At 46.3% G+C, this 22,701-nt stretch overlaps 1 protein-coding gene across 1 annotated transcript in view; it reads left to right on the top strand.

The window, feature by feature from the left end:
• The window catches only part of LOC147688873 (macrophage mannose receptor 1-like), a 731,375-nt gene that overhangs the window by 177,619 nt on the left and 531,055 nt on the right, over nucleotides 1-22,701 (top strand). Inside the window, exons 9-10 of the mRNA XM_086941773.1 lie at nucleotides 2,002-2,115; nucleotides 19,345-19,460. Coding sequence (XP_086797899.1) covers nucleotides 2,002-2,115; nucleotides 19,345-19,460 — 230 coding nt within the window. The remainder of the gene's footprint in view (nucleotides 1-2,001; nucleotides 2,116-19,344; nucleotides 19,461-22,701) is intronic.

Raw genomic sequence — 22,701 nt, forward strand, 5'->3', positions numbered from 1 at the left:
GGTGTCATTGTACTCTGTTTTCCTAAATTGGTTTGGGATTTTTCTTGTGTTGTGTTTTGACTTTATTACTGTTCTACTACACAAATACTTTACACATTCCCCAAATTAAGTCTGTTAGCTCTGCACTGTCTGTCTGATAGCTACCAGTGTATTGTGGACAGGTTTTTAGTGACTTTAGTAGTTTACCCTGACTGATTGTGATTATTTGTTAAGGTGGGTACTCACACCCTCTCAACTAATACCCCCAATTTCTCACACCTATTAACCTATCTCTTTCAAAGGACAATTAGCTTCAAAGGGTCCCTTTATCTGTTTCCTTAACACTCAGTCTGACCCACTATAAAGGATCTCTGGAATGTTCTCGTAGGAGCCCTGCAATTTGCATCTGCTGTCTGGACTACCGCCACAACCCTTTATCTTAGGTACCTGTAATGTGTAATGTACTCCAATAGGCCAAAAATGTTTCACCTGGATGGGTCAAGGACTCAGATGCAAGGCACTTGCAGACCGATTTAGAAAAAAGAAGAGTGAAGCTATTAGGCTGTTCTCTCTAATAGAAGAGAATGTGAAAACAGTGCCTCCTACTATTTGAGATATGCAATGCAAAGTATTTATGGTTTTTGACCAAAATTGTTGTTGCAAACCATGGAAATGTTACCAACTCCTCAAAAATATGGGGAACGGGTTTGGAGAGGGAATCGTGTTGGTCAGCATCTGAGGAGCAGAGAAAGAAACACTGCCGCCCGACGCGTGGCGAGAGCAAATGTAGTTCTTTTCTGGAACATGGTCTACTTTACACAAAATGATTTGTCCCATTTGGGAATGAAAACAAATGTGATGGTGATCCTTGTAGGTCTCCATCTCTGTGCTTTTAGCCAATCAAGGGGAGTTGCACACAGTGACCTGCCTAATAAAAATTAATTAGGCATGTTGTACTGCAAACCTTCATGAGTTGAGAATTTGCTATGTGCCCTGTTAGTTTATACGGTGCATCACAAAATTGTTAGTTTAAAAATAGTTACTACAGAGCACGCGCATGATTGTGTTGTGTGATGGGGCAATTGTCAAAAACTACAGCTTACTTATGTTGGTTTGGACAGGGGTGGCTCTAGGCTCATGGCAGCCCTGGGCAGGGAGCGTCGGTAGGGGGCCCCGAAAGAGGCGGTCCCGGCGGGGCAGGCGGAGCGCGGGGGCCAGTGAAGATGGGGGGGTCAGGGTGTTTGGAAGTGGAACAGAGCTGGAGGCTGCCAAATCACTGCCAGGGGGCCGCCACGCAAATATGTATCCATCCTCAGAGGATTATTATATTAAGGATATATATTGGCGTGGTGGCCCCTGGGGTTTGGTGGCCCTGTGCAGGTGCACAGCTTGCACATGCCTAAGGCCGCCCATGGTTTGGAGGCGAGTGCACCCTTGCCAAAGCCATGCCGGGGATTTTTCTCTTCCCTAACGGATATAACAGGTCTAATATGTGTATTATGAAAAGGTATGACAAAAGCAGTACGGCAGACATATTCATTGTAAAAAACATTTTAAGCCAATACTCCTTTAAACAAGGATTCACTGAGTGTGTACACTATACATAATAACATTCCAATAAGGACGATCTATTCTATGTTTAATGTATTTGCTTTTTTATTATTGCAAGTATAAACCTGCCACATTTAGGTGGATTTATGTTTTATTGGTTCTTTTTTCTACTTTCATTTTTTAACTTCACTTGTATGTGCTTTCTGAGTGTCTGTTTTCTGTTGAGGAGGGAAGTATAGGTGAATACAAGAATGAATTTGAGGGTGGATATAGGCATGAAGGAGTGCACTTATGAGGGACAGAGTGCACGTATGATGCGTTATTGAGTGCCTAAGCTCCCAAGTGTCAGAACAGGCACTTTCATTTACAAGCCATTTTATTGGTGTTTCCAATTATTGTTATACATCTTTATTTAACACTGTGAAATGTATAAACTATTAAAAAAAACATTTTCTCTTGGAAACATTCTAGGAAGGCTTTTGGGCTGACAGTATTTGTGAAAAGACACGTGGGTACATTTGCAAGAGGATTCCCTTGCCACTGGAGCCAGGTCATGTGGACATTATTGATCCTGGATGCAGTAAAGTGAGTATAAAAACCTCGTTAATGTAAAGAGGCAGGAAATTATGGGAAAATATATACCATTAGTCTGGATATTATTTTAATTAAAAACCTGAATTAGGTTTTGATGATTTATTTCCGCTTGAGGATGAGTTCTGAAGTTTAATTTTAGTGCAATTATGAGCAGGTTCTCATGTAATAATTGTGTTGATTAATTATGATAACTGGGTTCTGTAAAACGCTATATTGTAAGAAAGGAAAACGTATTTATTTTTAATATATACCTAGACGAATCCTTTCGAGCGGATCTTGTCCTGGTTGCACTCTTAAAAAATGAAACAAGATCAAGTAAAATTACATTTCAAAATGTACTATCATTCAAAATAAATGTAAGTGAACCATCCAGAATCAGAAATCTTTTAAAGAAATACAACAATTCCAGATCTATTTCTCTAATTTTAGTAAAATGTGTCTAAAGTCAAATCAGAAAAGCAGCATGCACAACAAATCAAGCTGAACAATCACAATCCTTATAACTCCGCTTACTACTCCGACTACCCCATTAAACAGTGAAAATAAAAAACACAGAATCTCCCTTTCGTCAAGAGTCTTTGCAATTGTGTTTCATACTTGACTCTTTCGCAGTACACAGTACACACGTGGGCCAGGAATGAATTAGCATTCTCTTCCGATATACTTATCAGTGGTGATCACTATGAGCCTGATTACGATGTAAGTTGGACTCTCATCAGACCGGCACTGTAGCGGAAGCAGGACTGTGCAACTAGAAGTCTACGGTCCCGCTGCCCTGGTTATGATGCAACTGCCTTCATGGCGATCGCAATGTGTATTATTTCTATTGTGGTGTGTGTTGCGGGCTGCAGCACACGCACCAATAGAGAATAAACCTGCTACATGGTGCATGGATGTTCAGGGGGGCACCTTAGGTGCCCCCCCCCGGCACCATAGAGGAGGGCCAAGGGGACACGGGGCTATGCTAGGGGTACACAAAGTCACTTTCCACCTGCCTTTTCATGGCAGGTGAACCGCCATGAAAGGCCAGGCAGAAAGGGACATTGTAAACCCTACAACAGTGCCTGAGCAAGCACCGCCCTCATTGTGGGGATTACTGACCCTCCAAAGTACCCCTGTTGGAAGCGTAGTCGACGGTCCCTCAGCCAGATGCTGCCACCCACCGCATTGTAATGTGGTACGCGGACCACAGGGGCAGATGTCGGTGGCTCCAACCCCAACGGCTTGTTGGTGTTGGACTTACCGACATCGTAATCAGGTCCTGAGTTCTAATGATGCTCACCTTTTTGTTTCACACTAAATGAAATCTGTTTTCTTGTTAAATGTACTGCAAAAATTGTAAAAACATCAACCTCTATGAGCCAAAACATCAATCACTAAGGAACACTATTCCACCACCCTCCCATTACCCAATTACGGGATGTCTTTGATGTATCCTGAAGAAGCCTACAACTTCCAGTCCACAATTGTTGTATCTTACCTGTAACTGTCCTGCCTTCATGTATGTTTTCTGTTGAGAAGTGTCCATGCCCTTGTATGTTTCCAGATACGATTAATGCGACAACTCAAGGTACACAACCAAAAAAAGACATGTCCAGAAGGCATCTCATAGAACTGCCCCCGTTCAGAATCAGCTCATAATGTAGTATTCCACAACAAATGCCCCTGCAAAAGATGCTGAGGATAGACATGGAAAGTCCTACTCACACATAGTAAAACATCATAACATAATAGTCAGCATAGCTGGATCACCTCAGACCATAAACCATATGGCTGAGATACCCGCCACCCCCTCTCAACACAATCCCCAAGGATGGGAAACCGGAAACGGTTCTGAACTTTTGGAAGGCGGGAGGGAGTCACCCTCCCGGCCGTATTTATTAAAATATGAAACAAAATCAAAACATTAAAATAACAGTTTCATATTATGTACAATTTCATTTCCACATTACGATGTTTGGCTAACCTTAACATATTTCTAATACAAAGGTTCTCCTAGCCGAACTAACATCCTACAAAACATTTAACTTGAAATTGTACATCCTAACTTTAAGGGCCAACGGCAAGGTCGTAACCGGTGTCAGATCCCTAACCAGAAATACCCCCCCCCACTTGGGAGGGGCGACCGCACAGAGGCGTACCTCAAGTGCATCTACCAATTTCCCTTGACTTGACGGGGGCCCCAATGAACTCGTCGCCATTTAAAGGTCGTCCGAGGACTCGTGTGAGGTGTCTAGAAGGTAGCGTAAACCCCCTCCCCACCCCACACAACTTACCACATCTGCCGTCGCAGGTGTCCTGGCCCCGGGAAATTCCCCAGGAGGGGCCCGTAGCCCCTCCTATCCAGGAAGGGGCCTTGACCGCCTTTCCTTTCCTTTCGGCGGCCCATCCTTAGAAGGGACCGCCTCCCCGTTGAGGGGCCAATGGCCACCTCCCCCGAGAGCTCCCATCCGTAATGGGTGACGCCCCCCCATAGGGATCTTCCAATTACTGCTCACCGATCATGACCTTACCGCCCGACCAAAATAAATACGACAATTTACCTAAAATCACTAAATTACAAAACAACCATAACTATTACAAGTATGATTACTGATCAACACTAGTGCAGAATTACTTTATTTGAAAAAACATACTGAAAATGACCATTCTTTATTGCATACTCAAAATATCACGACAATCATCACAACCTGCAAGAAATAGAGTTACCACACCAAAACTTTATTAAAACAACTGGCTGTCCTCAGGGGCTGGTGGGTGGGTCAAAATTGGCTCTTCGTTCCGTCTCGAGCTCACGTGCAGCGGGGAGGTGCAGCTTCAGAGCACAGGAACAAGAGGATGCTTTCTTGGCTTGTTGCTCCTTTTATCCGTCTTCGGGCGGGCGTAAACCCGCCTCCGCCTGCCTCCGAGGGCGTGGCCGGCCGCGTCAGTGTCTAGGACAACCCACTCCAGGGCGGGAAAAGGCGCGCCCCGGCTACGCCGCTTCGGGCATACCAGCCGAGACTCGCCTCCCGCCCAAGATGGCTTCCCGGGGGGATCGGGGTACTCAACCAAACGTTCGGGGGGACCGAATGGTCGCCCCTTTCCATATGGCTGAGATACCCGCCACCCCCTCTCAACACAATCCCCAAGGATGGGAAACCGGAAACGGTTCTGAACTTTTGGAAGGCGGGAGGGAGTCACCCTCCCGGCCGTATTTATTAAAATATGAAACAAAATCAAAACATTAAAATAACAGTTTCATATTATGTACAATTTCATTTCCACATTACGATGTTTGGCTAACCTTAACATATTTCTAATACAAAGGTTCTCCTAGCCGAACTAACATCCTACAAAACATTTAACTTGAAATTGTACATCCTAACTTTAAGGGCCAACGGCAAGGTCGTAACCGGTGTCAGATCCCTAACCAGAAATACCCCCCCCACTTGGGAGGGGCGACCGCACAGAGGCGTACCTCAAGTGCATCTACCAATTTCCCTTGACTTGACGGGGGCCCCAATGAACTCGTCGCCATTTAAAGGTCGTCCGAGGACTCGTGTGAGGTGTCTAGAAGGTAGCGTAAACCCCCTCCCCACCCCACACAACTTACCACATCTGCCGTCGCAGGTGTCCTGGCCCCGGGAAATTCCCCAGGAGGGGCCCGTAGCCCCTCCTATCCAGGAAGGGGCCTTGACCGCCTTTCCTTTCCTTTCGGCGGCCCATCCTTAGAAGGGACCGCCTCCCCGTTGAGGGGCCAATGGCCACCTCCCCCGAGCGCTCCCATCCGTAATGGGTGACGCCCCCCCATAGGGATCTTCCAATTTCTGCTCACCGATCATGACCTTACCGCCACAGGCCGGATAGTTGACCGGCTATCCGGACCCCCCACAACAACTCCTGCCTAAAGGTCATGTTTTAAACTCTTTAACCACGCTATGAGGTCTCCTATGAGTAACTCATTCCCCACCCTGGACAAGTGGACCCCATCTCCCAGGTACATACTGTCCCCCTTGATACAACCATGCGGAATAGAATGCAGTGTACTTGAACGAAACAATCTACCCAATTTGTTATTTACTTTCTTCACTGAGTGATTCAGAGCAGAAACCGAATTCGCCCCCCGACATACTTTCCGTGGAATCATATGGGACCATGCAATTGTGCACCCTGGAACTCTTCTCGCCAACCAACTTACTGTGGAAAGTATTGCCTCGAGAAGAAGTCGTCTACCAGTGGCCACCAAATCGTTGCCCCCAAGATGGACTATGATTATAGACGGCGGTGACCTTGTCCGCCCTAACAAACCCTCGAAAAAGGATTGAAACTGGTCAATACAGAGCCCGCCCCTTCCGTAGAAGGTCACCCTGTACCTGTATTCCCCAGCCATGTGAATCATGTCACCTGCTTTGAATACGTCCGCGGCACGCCTCACGTATGAGTGGCCCACGACCCACACCTCTCTTTCCGCAGCCGGTGATGTCTGACCGCTGGTTCCCAGGTGTCGGGTCGACTGCACAGTCCGCCCCGCCTCGTAAGCTTGCGAAACTGTAAACCAAACAAAAACAAGAAGCGTGAGTACATCATTACAGCTTCCCAACATGTGCAATCGCACATACCTTTTGTAACAATTCGAGGACCAACGCCCCAAACGTTTTACTTTTTCCACACTCAGACCCCTGGCTGTAGCCTCAGTAGCAGCCCCTATCCGAAAGGAATGGGTCCCGAACTCGCCGGGGTTCAAGCCCGCGGCCGAAATTGACATCGCAAGCACCCGCTGGAACTGAAACCTAGTCAGTGGGGTGGCGTCAGCGTGTCTCAACAAGGTCCCCCCCCATGATGCCACCCTCTGCGCCAAATATTCCTCTACGCAAACAACAGGGCACATGGGAGACCCGGGAATCCTATGTATGACTATGCAGTCCCCAATCGCACCCTGATCGGTCTTGGATCTGACAAACGAGACAGTCATCGTCTCCCCCTTAACCTGGATGTGCTCCCGGCACAGTCCCCCCACCGTATCCTGCTTGTTCTTCGCCACCAGTTCGCTTACCCGCATAGCCCCGTGGAATGCTAGCGCAAAAGCGGCTCGGAATAACACTGTTTCATACTGGGATGAACATGTCGCAGGGAGTACAGAAAATAACAGGGCCAATCTATCCAGACCTATCGGGTGTCTCTCATCTACTCTGCGACCCTCCAGGCGTTGCCACCCATGTAGCGCTTTCTGTACTACGAAAGACGCTGTCGGGTCCTGGATCCCATGAGCCCTTGCCATAAAGGAAATGGCGGCCCGATGCCTCTGGGCCGTAGCTACTGATTTGCCTGCCTGATGTAAAGACAGCAAAAATTTTACGACAAGCTCTTCCTGGCCCCAAAGCTCCCACCTAGCAGAACCCAAAAAGGACCAATAGGAATGAAACGCCCCTTCATATGCCTTCCTTGTCCTGGGTGCTAAACTCTCTCCCACGAGGTTTTGTAGTTCGGGGCACCGAGAGACCAGAGAGCTTCGGGAAAGGGTGCCGCCACCGGGTCCGCTGTGGGCAGAAAACCCCAGAAGGCCTGCATAGGGAAACGAGAAAGCGCATCAGCCGCTTGGTTCAGCACCCCCGGGACATGTCGCGCCCTAAAGAGCACATTCAACTGCATACACAACAATACAATTTCTTTAAGCAATCTCAGAATCCATTTACAACGTGCTGCCTGACTATTGATACACTCAACCACGGTCATGTTATCCGACCAGAATACCACAGAGTGATCTCGGAACCCCTCAGGCCATGTTTTCAGGGCCACCAAAATAGGGAAGAGCTCGAGGAAGGCAATGTTACTCGTCAGCCCGCACTCGTGCCACCATGACGGCCATTTCTGAGCCGACCATTGCGTACCGAATATGGCGCCAAAACCTATACTCCCCGCCGAATCTGTCCACAGCCCCAGCTCCTCGGAGGACACCGCCGGCTTGTTCCAAACAATTCGACCATTGAAATCCGCCAGGAATGCCAACCAAATGCGCATGTCCTGGCGAATCTCTGCCGAAAGCCTCGTGCGGTGATGTCCCTCCTTAAGGCCGACCATGGCTTGTGCGATCGAGCGGGAAAAGGGGCGGGCCATTGGTATTACTCTGAGGGCAAAATTCAACTGGCCCACCGTTTGTTGCAATTGATGCAGGTTTACCTTAGACTCTCGAATACAAGTTTCAAGTGATGCCCTGAATTTTAACACTTTTTCTTTGGGTAACCGAAAACAACCTTCCACCGAGTCGAGCTCGATCCCCAGAAACTCGAGTGAAGTCGAGGGACCCACGGTCTTACCTGGTGCCAATGGCACACCAAAATGATTCATTAGAACACAAAATTCCTTTAAAGCCTGTCCACATTCTGGATCTCCGGCTGCCCCCAGGAACAGAAAGTCATCGAGATAATGCATAACATGCTGCAAACCCGTCTTTCTCGTGAATACCCATTGAAGAAAACAATTGAACTTTTCAAAAATAGGCACAAGATATAGAGCAACCCATTGGCATACATCTATCCATGTAATAGCGACCCTGAAACATGAAACCAAGAAGACGCTGATCGTCTGGGTGTACCGGGAGCAACCGGAACGCTGACTCGATGTCTGATTTGGCCATCAGCGCTCTGGGCCCCAGGCGATTCAACATGGTGACGGCTTCATCGAAAGATGCGTACCGCACCGAACACACTTCCGGGTCTATCGCATCATTCACGGAAAGACCTCGTGGGGCTGACAAGTTATGTATTAGCCTAAACTCACCCGGGTCCTTCTTGGGGACCACCCCTAATGGGGAACAAACAAAGTTAGCAACCGGTGGAAAATCGAATGGACCGGCAACACGCCCTCGAGTCACCTCTTTCCCAATCTTTACCTGTACCACCGCCGTATGCTGCAGGACCGACAGTTGGTTCTTACAACTTGCTTCACCCCGAAAATCCCCCACTGGAATGCGGAAACCATATGAAAACCCGTCTCGCAACACCCCAGCGGAGACATGATCCGGGTATTCGTTGAGCCAAGGAATCATTGCCATGGTATCAATCGGGGTAGGTAAAGGCGCCCTTCGGACTATTTTAGACCTGTTTGGCGCTTCCCTTACCACCGTTATCACCCGTTTTGGCTCTGCACATGGTCTCAGGATGGGAGGACGGTCCACACCCCCCACATTCATGTCTAAACTTGCATGACCCCTGGGGCCTCGTACATTTTCCCCTGTTAAAATTCCAACAAATCCCCCTTTTACCTGTGTTGCCACTCGACTTCGAGTGGTGCTCGTTACCTGCACCCGTCCGAAAGGGTGTCCCAGAGGTTTGGCGGGAAGACTCCCCCCCGCTACCCCCCAAAAATGGTACCTTTAACATGACCGAGTTCTCCATTTTTTGCCAAGAAATGGAGTCATAACAATCCCATGTTAGAGCTGGGTCATGCTCCTTAGCCTTCCGAAATATATTGTCATAACAAAACCACTGATTGCCCTCGTACGCTAGAGAATACTCCATGATACGTGTCTGGTAAATAGGCAACTCCGTCAACAACTCAGGCCTTCGCTCACCCATAATGGAGGTAAAAATGCCCCACGCTCTGCCCCAAGTACCTATGTTTTCGTCGACCTTAAAGGCGGCCATTTTTGCGCGCCAAACACTCGGATGCATAAGCTCTTTTTGGCCCTTCACATGCTCCATCTCGTAATGGTCAGTAAGCAAAGAAAATATATTCACATACTTATCGGCCCAAATCTTTTCCTTAATTTCAAGTGGAACATGCTGGGCCACTTTCTCCCTTCGTGAGGGTACAGACCCCTCCCCCGCAATCGGCAGTAGCCGCTTACCTGAACTCGGTGCTGTAATTGCTGCCGAACTCGTGCCCGCTGCGGTATCACCCACCGGAACCTGTGGGGGAACAGAAGATGGTGCCTTCGCGGCCTCTCTAGATTCCCGCAGTTGTCTCATTACTGCCCTGGCGTCGTCAGCCGTGGTGCCCTCACTCTCTTTTCCCAACCACGCTGCCAGTTGTGCCGCCAACTCGGGAGGCATATCCTCCCCGTTCACGGGGGAGACCTCCTTCGGAACCGAGGTTGGCTCCTCTATCGGTGTATCGGGAACCGGGGCCTCCCCCCCAGGTGCCCCCCTCTTGGACCTCTTGCCTCTCCCGCTAGGGACTACTCCCGGCAATGCTGGTCCGACGATTCGCTTCGGTCCTCCCTCCCCGTTCTTTACCGCCATCTGCTTCTTCAGATCGGCTACCTCCTTTATGAGCATGCGGAGCATCTGATCGGTCCCGACCCGCTTTCCGACCTTCTTGCCCGGCATTCTCCAACGCAGATATCTGAAAGAACAAGAACAAAATTACAACGCTCAAAATTGGCTCTTCGTTCCGTCTCGAGCTCACGTGCAGCGGGGAGGTGCAGCTTCAGAGCACAGGAACAAGAGGATGCTTTCTTGGCTTGTTGCTCCTTTTATCCGTCTTCGGGCGGGCGTAAACCCGCCTCCGCCTGCCTCCGAGGGCGTGGCCGGCCGCGTCAGTGTCTAGGACAACCCACTCCAGGGCGGGAAAAGGCGCGCCCCGGCTACGCCGCTTCGGGCATACCAGCCGAGACTCGCCTCCCGCCCAAGATGGCTTCCCGGGGGGATCGGGGTACTCCACCATACGTTCGGGGGGACCGAATGGTCGCCCCTTTCCACAAGAGATGAAAAGCCAACTGTTTACATAGCAGTAGGTTCACACAACAAATGAGAACCAATAAAGTCTGTACAAGGTGCACAAATAACTTCGCTCAAGCAGAATCATCTCTTCAAACGAACAACACAATCATTAAGGTTTATAAAACAGGAACTTGCCCAAGTCTTATCACTTCACTCTTTTCTACAACTGCAAATGGAACCACGCGACTAAGACCGACTGTCTCTGACAAAGGAAGTTTTCAAATGCAGAACTGATGTCAGCTCATAACATGCAGTACTCGGGTAGAAATGATTTGTCAAAGAATGAGTCACAGGAACATGTAGAAGAAATTGGACCAGATGTATGAAACTATTTTGCAATGACAAAATTTATTGGGTTTGCAAACACAAAATGGTTTCCATTTTGGTGGAGCCTTTCAGAATAACAAACAAGTTTAACAACTCATTCCGAATCGCAAAAAGGGAGGGAATGTGAAAACATTGTCTCCTACTATTTGAGGTATGCAATGGGATGGATTTATGGTTTTTGAACAAAAGTGTTGTTGCAAATCATTGAAATGTTACAAACTCCTCGAAATTATAGGGAATGGGTTTGGAAAGGGAATCGTGTTGGTCAGCATCTGAAGAGCTGAGAAAAACTGCCCGACTGACATCATGGGTAGAGCAAATGTACTTATTTTCTGGAAGTTGGTCTGCTTTAAACAAAATGATTTGTCCCATTTAGGAATGCAAACAATGTGATGGTGATCTGCTGGTCCTTGCATGTCACCATCTCAAAATTGAAAACTGGTCACACAATTCTGATACACAATATGAAGCCAAAATTTGCAACAGTGTGATTAAACCTCTTCATTTATTCGTAAGTGAACAATTTCTGTATAAGCTTTTATTTCTGCAACTGAACGTTGCCTTCAATTGCTAGAAACAAAACTTTCTAGCCAGCACCTAAAAGATTATCCAACCTTTTCTTTTTTACAAGCTGCACAACATCTCTTGGCAATGGCACACAAACAATCAATGGCACATTATGAACTACAAGCAAGAGCTGGAAATGCAGACATCACATTAAGAGTAATAAACAATATTTCTCTTGCGACCCCAGCCCCTCCTGTCAGTGTACTCTCCCATGGTGGCACTGCCTTAGAGGTCAAGTGATGGTGGGGGCCCAGGTGCCCACTGGAGGCAAGCAGATAAGTATGAAGTGCTGCATAGAGAGGCACTGGAGGTTGTTGGGCTAACTGATTGGTTGTCAGGTCTCTAGCTGCTTGCCTCCCATTCTATGACTGCTGAAGCTGGATTGAAGCTGCACAGACTGTGTGTACAATGATTTGAGGGAGGGGCAAAAATGAGTGGGAGACAATGAACGTTAGGGGCTCTGGGTCCACCTACTGGACAATGCACAGTAAGCATGGACAGAGGCTGGTGGTACACAGACCCCCGCAGCTCGGATTGAGGATGAGGTCCATATCCATCCCGGTGCCAGCCTTGCACTGGAATGAGAGTGCTCTGGCTCCCCTCCCCCACTACAAGCGGCATTACCAGATTCATGTGAGTCTCCCGTTGAGGTAAACATAGACTGTGAAGCCCGGGATGTACTGGAGATGACAGCTGTCTGTCCAATGCTGCACTGCGAATGTTAGTGTCTGGGGTTCAAGAACCACCATGTCTCATAAAACACTTGTAGGTCCAGCAGAGAACTTTAATTTCGCTTAAAAATATGACTGTGGAGTTGAAGTGGCCTCAGTGCCATTTACAACAGAGGAATCTCATATGATATGACCAGCTAAACCAGCCATGTTGCTTGGCCTATAGATGACTAAAAGTCAGAGAGAAGACTGTCTGGCTAGGCGAAGGAAGCTTTTGGTGATGGAGACTGGGTGAGGTGGGATTAGCAGAGGATTGGTAGAGACCTGTAGAAACCTGTTGAAACCTATCCTCCTTTCTGGCAAACTCTTAGGAGGTAGTCTGTTTAAGACCATTCATCAATAAGTGAGGACCTTTTACTTCTACATGCATGACTATAGGCATGGAAATTCATCACAACTAGTATGCCCCTAAGGAAGAGGTAGAACACAGAAGGACTGATCTCAGATGGCCACTTGCCAAGTAATGCAAAGCAGATGTCAACTCGATCTGTCCTTGAATAAAAAGATGTACCACCATCAGAGGTCTCAAGGACATAGGCATGTTTACGCCCATGCTGCCCTTCCTGCAGACAATGCATATGCACATGGATCATGCTCATCCTCGCCTGCAACAGTTTCTAAAGGGGATGTTGAACTTCTTAATAAAATGATCGATGACCATGCCTTTGAACCCCAAAATATAATGCTAAGATGATCCTAGCAAGAGATTTGTGGCTTAAAAAACGCTTTTCTGAGGCCTTTCTGACATTTAGAGAAGTGATTCAAATAAGAGGCGCTGTTCTAGAAATTTAGGAAAAGATATGAGTGAGTGACTCAGCTGCAGGTTGAATGGGAAGAGATGGGGTGGGGAGCGAATCCTTACATGTGTTCCTCCTGTTGAAATGCAATTACCTGGAAAGTAGGGCAGGGTTAGACCAGGTGAGAGTCTGGAACTTGAAGGAGATGGTTGATGGTACTGACATTTTAGAATATGTGAGGCTTCCCGCAGATTTTAAACCTCAAGTGAAGGACACAGTTGGAATAGAACGAGCATGCCTAGTTGAACAGCGAAGTCAAGGAGATGATTGAGTCCCAATATGCATTGTTGTTATAATGTCTTATACACCTACTTACAGAAGCCATAAAATTGGTGACATGCTCCTACCCGCATCATCTCTCTGTTCCCTGCCATTGAAGAAAGGTCAATGCTCTGTGTCCTTCATGCACTCTTTTCTACAGCCATCTCTGGTAACCTCCATTGGAACATGTAATTCACCAGAGGATGCTGGGTAGGATGGACAGTTTCAAAGCCACTTAAAGTCTCAGCTGTCATGTGATTGTAGTAAGTCACATAGTACTAGTGAGCATCTTCAGCATAGTTCTGTATGAAGGTTGTTCCCATGCCTAGAGGTGTTTCTATTTCTACAGAGCACAGTGATAGGAGGCTTCCCTTTGTAGAGACTCTCCTGCTAGTGAAGGCGCATACCGTGTTGCAGGCCATCCTTCATCTCGCCCGACTTCTGTTTTCACTCCATTGCCCAGTGAAAACCAGTACCCTGAAACAAAAGACAAGAAACATTAACACAAGGGGGGATGTGTTCTGCTGTCCTGCCTCTGGACCTTCTCTGAATTGTAATAATAATGTTAACATGCTGCTCCTAGAACCGTCATAAGCCCCTCTCACCATCTCCTCAATAGTCTCAGTGGTTTGGACAGGAGGACAAAGAAAGAAGAAATGACTTATCATTGTGCCTAGTAAAATATAACAAAAGAGACTGTGAGAGAACATCTGATTAGCTGATAATATTGTTTTGCCATATGACATTTAAGAATATTTGCTATTCTAATTGAGACATTGAAGGGCACAGGGTGTTTCATCTCGAAGTGGGTAGTAGCAACCACTATATAGGCTGTGATTTTGTAAAATTCCAGAAGCAGTTAAGTTAAGTGCTTACCAACTATTGTGATCTACTGGGGAAATCTACCCAAAAGAATACAAGTTGAGAGCTTTCAAAAAATTGAGATAGAATCTTATAGTAACGAGATATGTCCATAAAACATATGTCTGGTGAAATGTTTCAAGGATTCCACTGCACTATTTAAAACACTGTGTGGGCTGTCTTATTATGTGACTGCTCTGAGAATAATAATGATGATGCCCTTCTATTTACATATTCAAGAAGCGCAAGAGAAGCATTATCAGTTGATAGTCATTAGAAGTAATATAGAAGACCACACCAAGAGAAAAAGGAAAAACTCAGAAGCAGTATTTCATTCTCTCGTTCCAACCCCACTTTCCCCCATTTGGCAGTGTGAAGCACTGTGTGTTGTACAGTGGGGAGCTTGGTGGGAAGTTCATCACTTCCACCAGAAACAATTGGATACATTATTTTTCGAAGACATTGTTAGATTCTATGTGTGGAGCTTTTGCCTTCTATAGTTAGGTAGCTTTTTGAAGGATACTAGGGGTGAGGGTGGATTTAGGCATTCGAAAAGTCAACACATATCCTGTAATCGATAGATGACCTCGGACCCTATCATACCATGTAGTATATTGATGTCAAGGGGTTTAAATGTCCTGTGAAAATGTCTTGAGCACATGTCTTTTTGGCTTCTGACAATGCAGAGGTAGTAGTGCCACAGGAATCACATCAAATGAAGGGGGACACCAGGAGGTTTCAGGTCTAAACACTACCACAAACACACAAAATGCAATGGGAGGAATGCTTGCAATACGTCTAACCATTGGCAATCACTCATGATAGCATTGCAACCCATCATTCTTTTGCCCACAATTCCAACTCGGTTTTGACCCAGCCATACACTATTTTTGACCCAGCTTCTATAGCAACACTAACACAGCCAATACTATACATCTGCAGACACCAAACAGTGCTGGGTGGCTGTACTATTTCACAAGCTTCTTTTGGTACTTAGGAGGTGATCCTCGATGAGAAGCATTGTTGTGTTTTTTGTCAAAGGTAGGCTGGGAGACGGAAAACTCATAGAAGAAGCCTTGCATGCAAAGAACCGGGGAACAAACTTCTTCTTAGTGAAACTACAGTGCACACTAGATGGCTTTGTGGAGGCTCCCTTGGTGTTGAAAGTACTTTTCAACAAACTGATGCACTCATTTATTTTAATGACATCCTAGTGGACAAGGGATTCTAGGAAGTGCTAACGAGTGTTTCTTTTTAGGAAGAGGGACTACATATTTTACTCACATGCCGACCACACATATTAGAGGATAGACCATGTCAAAGAATGAAACACATTTTTGTATCACGTAGGAGAGGCAGACATTAGATCCATCTCCATACAGACAAGGCTCTTGGGATAGTGAATATTTGAACAATGGGAGAAGTACAGCGGGAACATAAATATAAACTGGTTAAATACCTACTCCAATATGTTGCCAATAGAGGAGGAATAGTTGAATTAATTTTGCAATACATAGGGGTGAAAGTCACAACCAAGCTGTCCAGAGTGGCTCGCTTGGATGAATTGAAGGTGCTTTTGTAGAGCAAATTTTCCTTGCTGGCAGTTGGGGACAAAGCAGAGTGGGAACTAGTGCAACCCAATCTGGAGGGGCGATTTAAAGGGGCTAAAGACTGCAGGGGAAAAAGTATCAGCAAGAAGGGAGAGTACACACATTTGAAACAATATGGCCTCCCTTCAAAACTTGTATAGATGATGCCTGACCGGACTGCCAGACCTATTATGATGCTCTATTTTATCTGAGATGTTATTTATATCTGATAGCATGAAAAGTATCTTAAGTCCCCTTCCATAAGCAAATGATAATTACTCTCATGAGTGGGTTGAAACTATGATGTTGCATCTCTTTTCTTCTGACTCTTGAAAAAGTCAATACTTAATTCCTGGCTGATATAAACGAATATCAAATTAGACATGCTACTAGTTTTGAGGGACACACATGGAACAGTGGTATTTGGCCATTGGTGGATGTCAAGCCTGCTCTGAAACTTCTATTGCTTCCTGTATGGTGACAGAGAGGAAAAGGCCCTACATGTGTCTTTGGATAATTTGATATTTTTGACAGTGCCATCTGAACACAAGTCTGATTTAGGGACCCAAGGCAATCTCTGAGTTGCTTACTGCAATTATACAGATAAAGTTAAGATAAATGCTGGTCCTGATGTTATAGTATGGGATTTTATGTGGAGGTTGTAAATAAAGAGCCACTCCCCATTAACAGAGTTGCTCAGATCTTTGACCTCATTGGGGATATTGGTCCCCCTCATGGCTGAAATAGATAATCTAATAATAACCAAGCCAAGGAAAGACAGTCTAATTTGCTCTTCACAGAGTATTTGTTGTAGAAAATTCCTTCAATATGGTGAGCTGATCATTTCTGAGGAATGTTTCGGAGAGATTTGATTTAGGTGAGGTGAGTTTTAGTCAGGCAGGATACACGACGCCTGGAGCTACAGTGATGGGAAATGTAGTTATTTCCTCCTCTTATGACATGCACAGAGGCCCATCTACATCCAGTGCATTTCCCACTCATGTCAAAGCCAGCGGTGACTGGCATGGATCAGGGGTGGCAAAAAAGAAAAAAAATACACTTACCTTTTAACCGTGTCTCCCCAACATCGTCTCTCCTGGCCAGAACGGAAGTAGGAAGCACACAGGCTCTCCTAAGCCAAACACAATGCTGCAATGCAACATTGTGATTGGTCTGAGCACCATGGTTTGTTGATCAGACAGACAGTGGGAACCTGTCAATGTTCTCCACCCAAGCTGTAGTATAGCCTGGGTGGAGAACTTGCAAAGTGCACTTGACTGTTTGGCCGGCCCGAGGCGACCGGCCAAACCTTTATGCGCACTTACAGTGTGCCCACTACTGAAGAACCGGGTTTTAGAACCCAGTGGCGCCATGGATAACGCCCAATGTCTTCGGATTCCCCTGCCTCGGGAAACAGAGACACAGGACACTTCTTGATGACGTCAAAGACCAAAGTTTATTGGCTGCAACCAGGAACAGAGATCTACGAAGCACAACACGGGTGGTTCGCTAGAGACTGCACAAATTCATGGAGCGGAGCATCGTCTTTTATGCTAAAAATCACATTCCTGGCTAGCATCAATTACATACAAACTGACCAATAGAAGGGTGACATTTCAAACATATCACATAACGACAATCCCACTTTCCGTTGTCCAGCCCACCAGAAATGACCAAGCAAAATTCAACATTCTTGTTTGAACGGGCCGGACAAAACCCATCGTAGAGACCTCAACCCATATCAATAATTAAGCCATAAAGGAAGGAACAGAAGCAGATGAGAAGCAAGATAGAAGGGTGTGTGCATGTACCATAAACTCAGCAATGTCCTGCTCTTTGATCTCTATCTGACCAGCTGCTTAACAAGGAACTGGCTCAACGAGGTCAGCCTCGGGCAAGGAGTCCGTTCGGTCAGGTCACATAGAAGTCAGTTAAGGTGTACGTGTCCCAAGGACTCGTTCAGCCATAGTCATCGGCCTATGTGAGTGCAACCACACAAAATGGCTGCCGTACACAAAATGGAACCTGAGGGTTCGAACGAAAACCCTGATTACGTAGTGTTCTCATTGATCGGTTATGACGAAAACACTTGTACATACCGCACTCGTCATTTGCGGTCCGCTGATGCCAAAATCGTCCATATCCGACGACCTTTATTAAACGGGTTCAGAACCTACGGAACCTCACTACTCCTCCCCCTGCTCCTCTGTGAGCAGAGCAGCCCCGTTTGCAAAACTGCTTCAGCAGGGAAAAAGAAAATGATAATAACTCTATGTTATTATCTTTTTAATTTTCAGTTTTTATAATGCGAAAAAGCAGTGGGTCTATGCTCCTCCGCCTTAGCCGAGTAGCCGCCACTGATTGGCGACATACATGGGATGTTGCGGTCAAGCAGTTTGTGAGAGGCCAGGCTGTTACAACTTGCCCAGGCTTTGGTCGGTGTATAACTCCCTCTGCTGCATAAGAGGCTGGGTTGACAAAGTCCATGAGATTGTGAAGAGAATAATTTATTATTTCTACTAATTAATTAAACTTGGTTGAGGATGGAGGGGCAGTTGGGTCTACTCTGGACAAAGGGTTAACAATGTGTTTGTGTCATATCTGTTATGTACACGGGTGCCATTTTGACAAAATTAGTTGTGAACAATCATAACACTTTCAGTAGTAATGTCTCTTGGATCAAAATGTATGTTTTTGTCTCCTTAAAAGCCAATACAATCTTTAAAAAATAACTATTACCTTAATAAAATTATTTTCGAAATGTTCCTTAGTGCAAAATATTCTGGCCGAAGACACACTACGTGCCCAACTCACAAAAAAATGTAACATTTTGGCTGGAGTTGTACAGCGTCACGTGAATGTGCCGGAAACCATGTGTAACAGTGTGCCTGGAATGCCATTCCAGGCGCATGACATACACATTCCACACAAAAGGGAGGCTAGCCGAAAGTGCAAAAATACTATTTTTTTCTCTGTTGAGAAAATAAATTTTCCCATGAAGAAAGCCTTCTCCAGCACCTCCACCAAATTTGGACATCCCCCGATCCCCGTCCCATCAGGGAAGGGAGTTACTCCAGTCACTGGAGTACATGTACATATCGTGGGAATTCACACATTTGCAAGCCAAAGCACACCTTGTGCTTTCCACTTCCTGCTCCTTGAGTGTGATTTACCTCTGTGGATTTCGCCTGGCTTATAACAATAATAGGATGGCTGGATATCAGATTTGACGGAGTTGCTACTGACCTAATTCCTTTGGTTTATCTTGAATAAGTAAAAGAACAACTTCAGATGTTTAAAGTCTCCCTTCTACAGAATTGTGCAGAATGTGCATCCTCTTCTACAGATCGCTAATGTGTCCCAATTATAATTCTTTTCATTACAGGGCTGGAACAGACATGGCTACTACTGTTACATGTTGACTCAACAAGCGACAACCTTTTCAGAGGCCAACGACACATGCATAAAGCACAATGCCTTTTTAACTACTGTTCGAGACAGGTACTGTGTGAACACCTGATGACGTGATCTGTGATGAAATTTCTAATGTACTATAACTTGAATAATTTCCATTTTATGTGGCCTTTTCTCCTTTCTCCCAGAAGAGCTTTGAACATCAAGTTAACCTGTTCCCCATTGTTCTCCTCTGCATTTAACATGTTTAAATTCTCTCAGTGCCTGATACCCAAACGGTCACAAATGCACACTTGTAAACTTCCATTTAAGTTTGGGGTGTAGATTTATACATGTTTTAACTTCTCAAAGAATTCTATAAGAACTCCTGGAAAGCTACAACATTGCAGCTTTCCCGCAGTACTCCTAGAAATACGCAGTGACACATGCATAAGTTTACATAGAGTACAATAATGCGTGTTACTGCTCACCAAAAGTGTGCATGCTAACTTTTTAATTTTACTTGACAGGGAAAATATGGTTCCTCGAGGAGAAAACCGTTCTAATGAATACCCACCAACTTTAAGTGTGTTTCCTCTCTATTGCTATCCAGGACAGAGATTTACTCCTGCCTGTAATAGGAGTAAATCTCTCACCACATCCAAGATGGAAATGTCCCATGGAAGGGTCTTCTTACACTCAGGGGCATATTTACTTTTACAGTTACCAAGATATGGCTCCTTTCTGCTGTCTCCTTGCACTGCCACACTGTGTGCTGCCTAGTGCCAATGCCGAAACCCTTGCCCCATAATGCAAGGGTGCCTGTATTACAGGCAGGATTATTTTTGTGCAGTAAGGCATACCTTCCTGCACAAAAACCTCCCTTAAAGGCATTTTCCTATTTCTATGTATGCTAAATTCCGTAGCACGCATAGAAAGTGGAAATGACTAGGAGTAATAAAGCTATTTATCCTTGTTATGCCTCACTAGCGAATACTTAGCATTTTGATGCATTCCCAGGTATACAAGCTCCGTTTACTGAGTTTGCTGAGTTTTCTGCACTCCACGCTCTGCAGAGCACACAGAGTTCCGATAAACTCAACTCCGCAAAGCAGAGTTTTTTACTCACTCGCGCGTGCCAGCGTTAGTTTGTCGGGCGTGAGCAAGATAAATGCAATGCTAGACCACCTCCCAGCAAGATTTCTCAACATGGGCCGTCACGGATAGTCGCGACTGCTCGCTTTGAGAAACCATAAGTTTGTGTTGAGGAAGCTGCAGCTAGAGTAGAAAATCTACTCGAGTACCAGGAAGAAGCGGCGCCCTCTTGCGGAATTCCGCAAACTCCGCCCAGGCCTAACTAGATTTAGTAAATCTGGAAATGCACCAAAATCCTTGGGTGGATACATGGGAATGCCTATTGTCCTCCCATGGAACCCCTCCCTAATGCAAAGCAACATAGTTGCTTTTTGGGAAAAATTAATTTCAAAGCCAAACAAATCAGATTTGCATGGCTTTATAAATCGCAAATAACACTTTGTGCTGTGGCTGTGCCAAAAAAGTGGTGCACCCACAACGTGAATTGTTATGAGGTTGTGGTGATCACCAAATTTCCTGACTTTCACACCCTGGAACACTTACACCTTGTCCCTGAGAGCAGATTTACTCCCATGTGATATTTCACTATACTATACTGTTGAAATAGTAAGTCTAATTTGCTAATTGAATTATTTTTCATAAATTAAGATATTTGTTCAATTTTGCTGTGCAAATGGATACTGAAACTAAAGGACATTGCCTTGCTCTGTCTGACTCTTTACAAGTTCATTAAAGAGGAAAGTTAGCTGCCTTTTTCTCAGACAGTTAGCAAGACAATAGAAAGCTGTGTCTGAGGCTATGAACTCATATTGTGCTTTCCTGGGTTTTAATATTCAGATTTATTATCATTGAATATATTTGAGAATTCAGAAACTGAATGTGATTCCTGCTGAAGAACCTCTCAGAATCTATGACATTTATTATCTGATCATTTGGTATCTGAGTAAAAGAAGGTGCCTTTCTCCAGAGACGAGGCCTAGGCATTCAAGCTTGTCAGATCTCGCAATAACAAAAAGAATACAGAAAGACTGAAAGAAAATCAGTTAAAAGCACGTATATAAAACATGTGTTGTTATTGCGCTCTAAAGGACTACTACCATCAATACTTATCCGGTGTGACCCTGCTCGCATGACAGGCTGCTCCTCACTCCGCACAGCACCACCAGTGCGCCTGTGTCTCTCCACCCGCTGCTGCCGCTAGTTTCGCCGCTCCCCCGTGACTCCTGTGCACTATTACTCCTGTGTGCCCCTTTGCTGGTAAATACTGTCTTTGCTTGCTATTTTTGTAGTATTGTCTGCTGTTGCCTTATTTCCACTGTTTCCCCTGTGATTGTCTATTCTCTCCGACCCCTTTTTTCCCTCTGTACCCCGTACGATTCACGTCCCCGTTTCTGCTTCCCTGCAGCCCGCCCCCTCGCCCGCCCATTGACCGCCCGCTTCCGCCTACCAGATGCTCCTCCCTCCGATTTGACCGTTATATGGCAGCCGCTGCACGGGCACGCAGCAGATGCGCGCAGCGGGCGCACCACTGGCACACCGTAGGCACACCTAAGGTAGCCCGTCTGCGCCCGTCCACGCCTGGACCGCGTCCAGCACCAGATCCCCTGGACTCCGAAGACACCACGACACCCGACTGCACTACGACGCCAGCACCCTCCATGCACTCAACCCCGGATGAGAACACACCTGCTATAGGGCCAACCCGAAGCGCACCCAAGGGCCCTTCACTTGCAGGGACTGCAGCTTCACCGCATCTGACCCAAAAAACCACCAACCAACAAACTCAACTACCTGAGATGCATCCTCCTCAACACTCGCCCTGCCCGCAAACACGCCGTCAAATTCTGGGACCTCCTCGACTCAACCGCCCCAGATGTCGCCTTCCTGACGGCGACCTGGTTGAACCCCGCCTCAGCACCCGACATTGCCATAGCCATCCTGGAAGACTACAAGATCTCCTGCAGAGACCGCACCAACGGAGTAGGCGGTGGAATTGCCATCATCCACAAGAACACCCTCAGAGTCTCAATCAACACCGACTACACCCTCAGCGCTGCTGAACAGTTGCACTTCCAGAGCCACACCGACCCCAACACCACCCTCAGAGGAACCCTCATCTAGGGAGTCCCTGGACCGAGACCACAGTTCAGCGACTCCATCGCCGAACTCATCAGCATCCATGCCCTAGCCTCCACAGACTACATCCTCCTAGGGAACCTGAACTTCCACCTCGAGAACAACAACAACGTCAACT

Source organism: Lissotriton vulgaris, chromosome 10, assembly GCF_964263255.1.
Source record: "Lissotriton vulgaris chromosome 10, aLisVul1.2, whole genome shotgun sequence".
In the NCBI taxonomy this organism is placed as follows: domain Eukaryota; kingdom Metazoa; phylum Chordata; class Amphibia; order Caudata; family Salamandridae; genus Lissotriton; species Lissotriton vulgaris.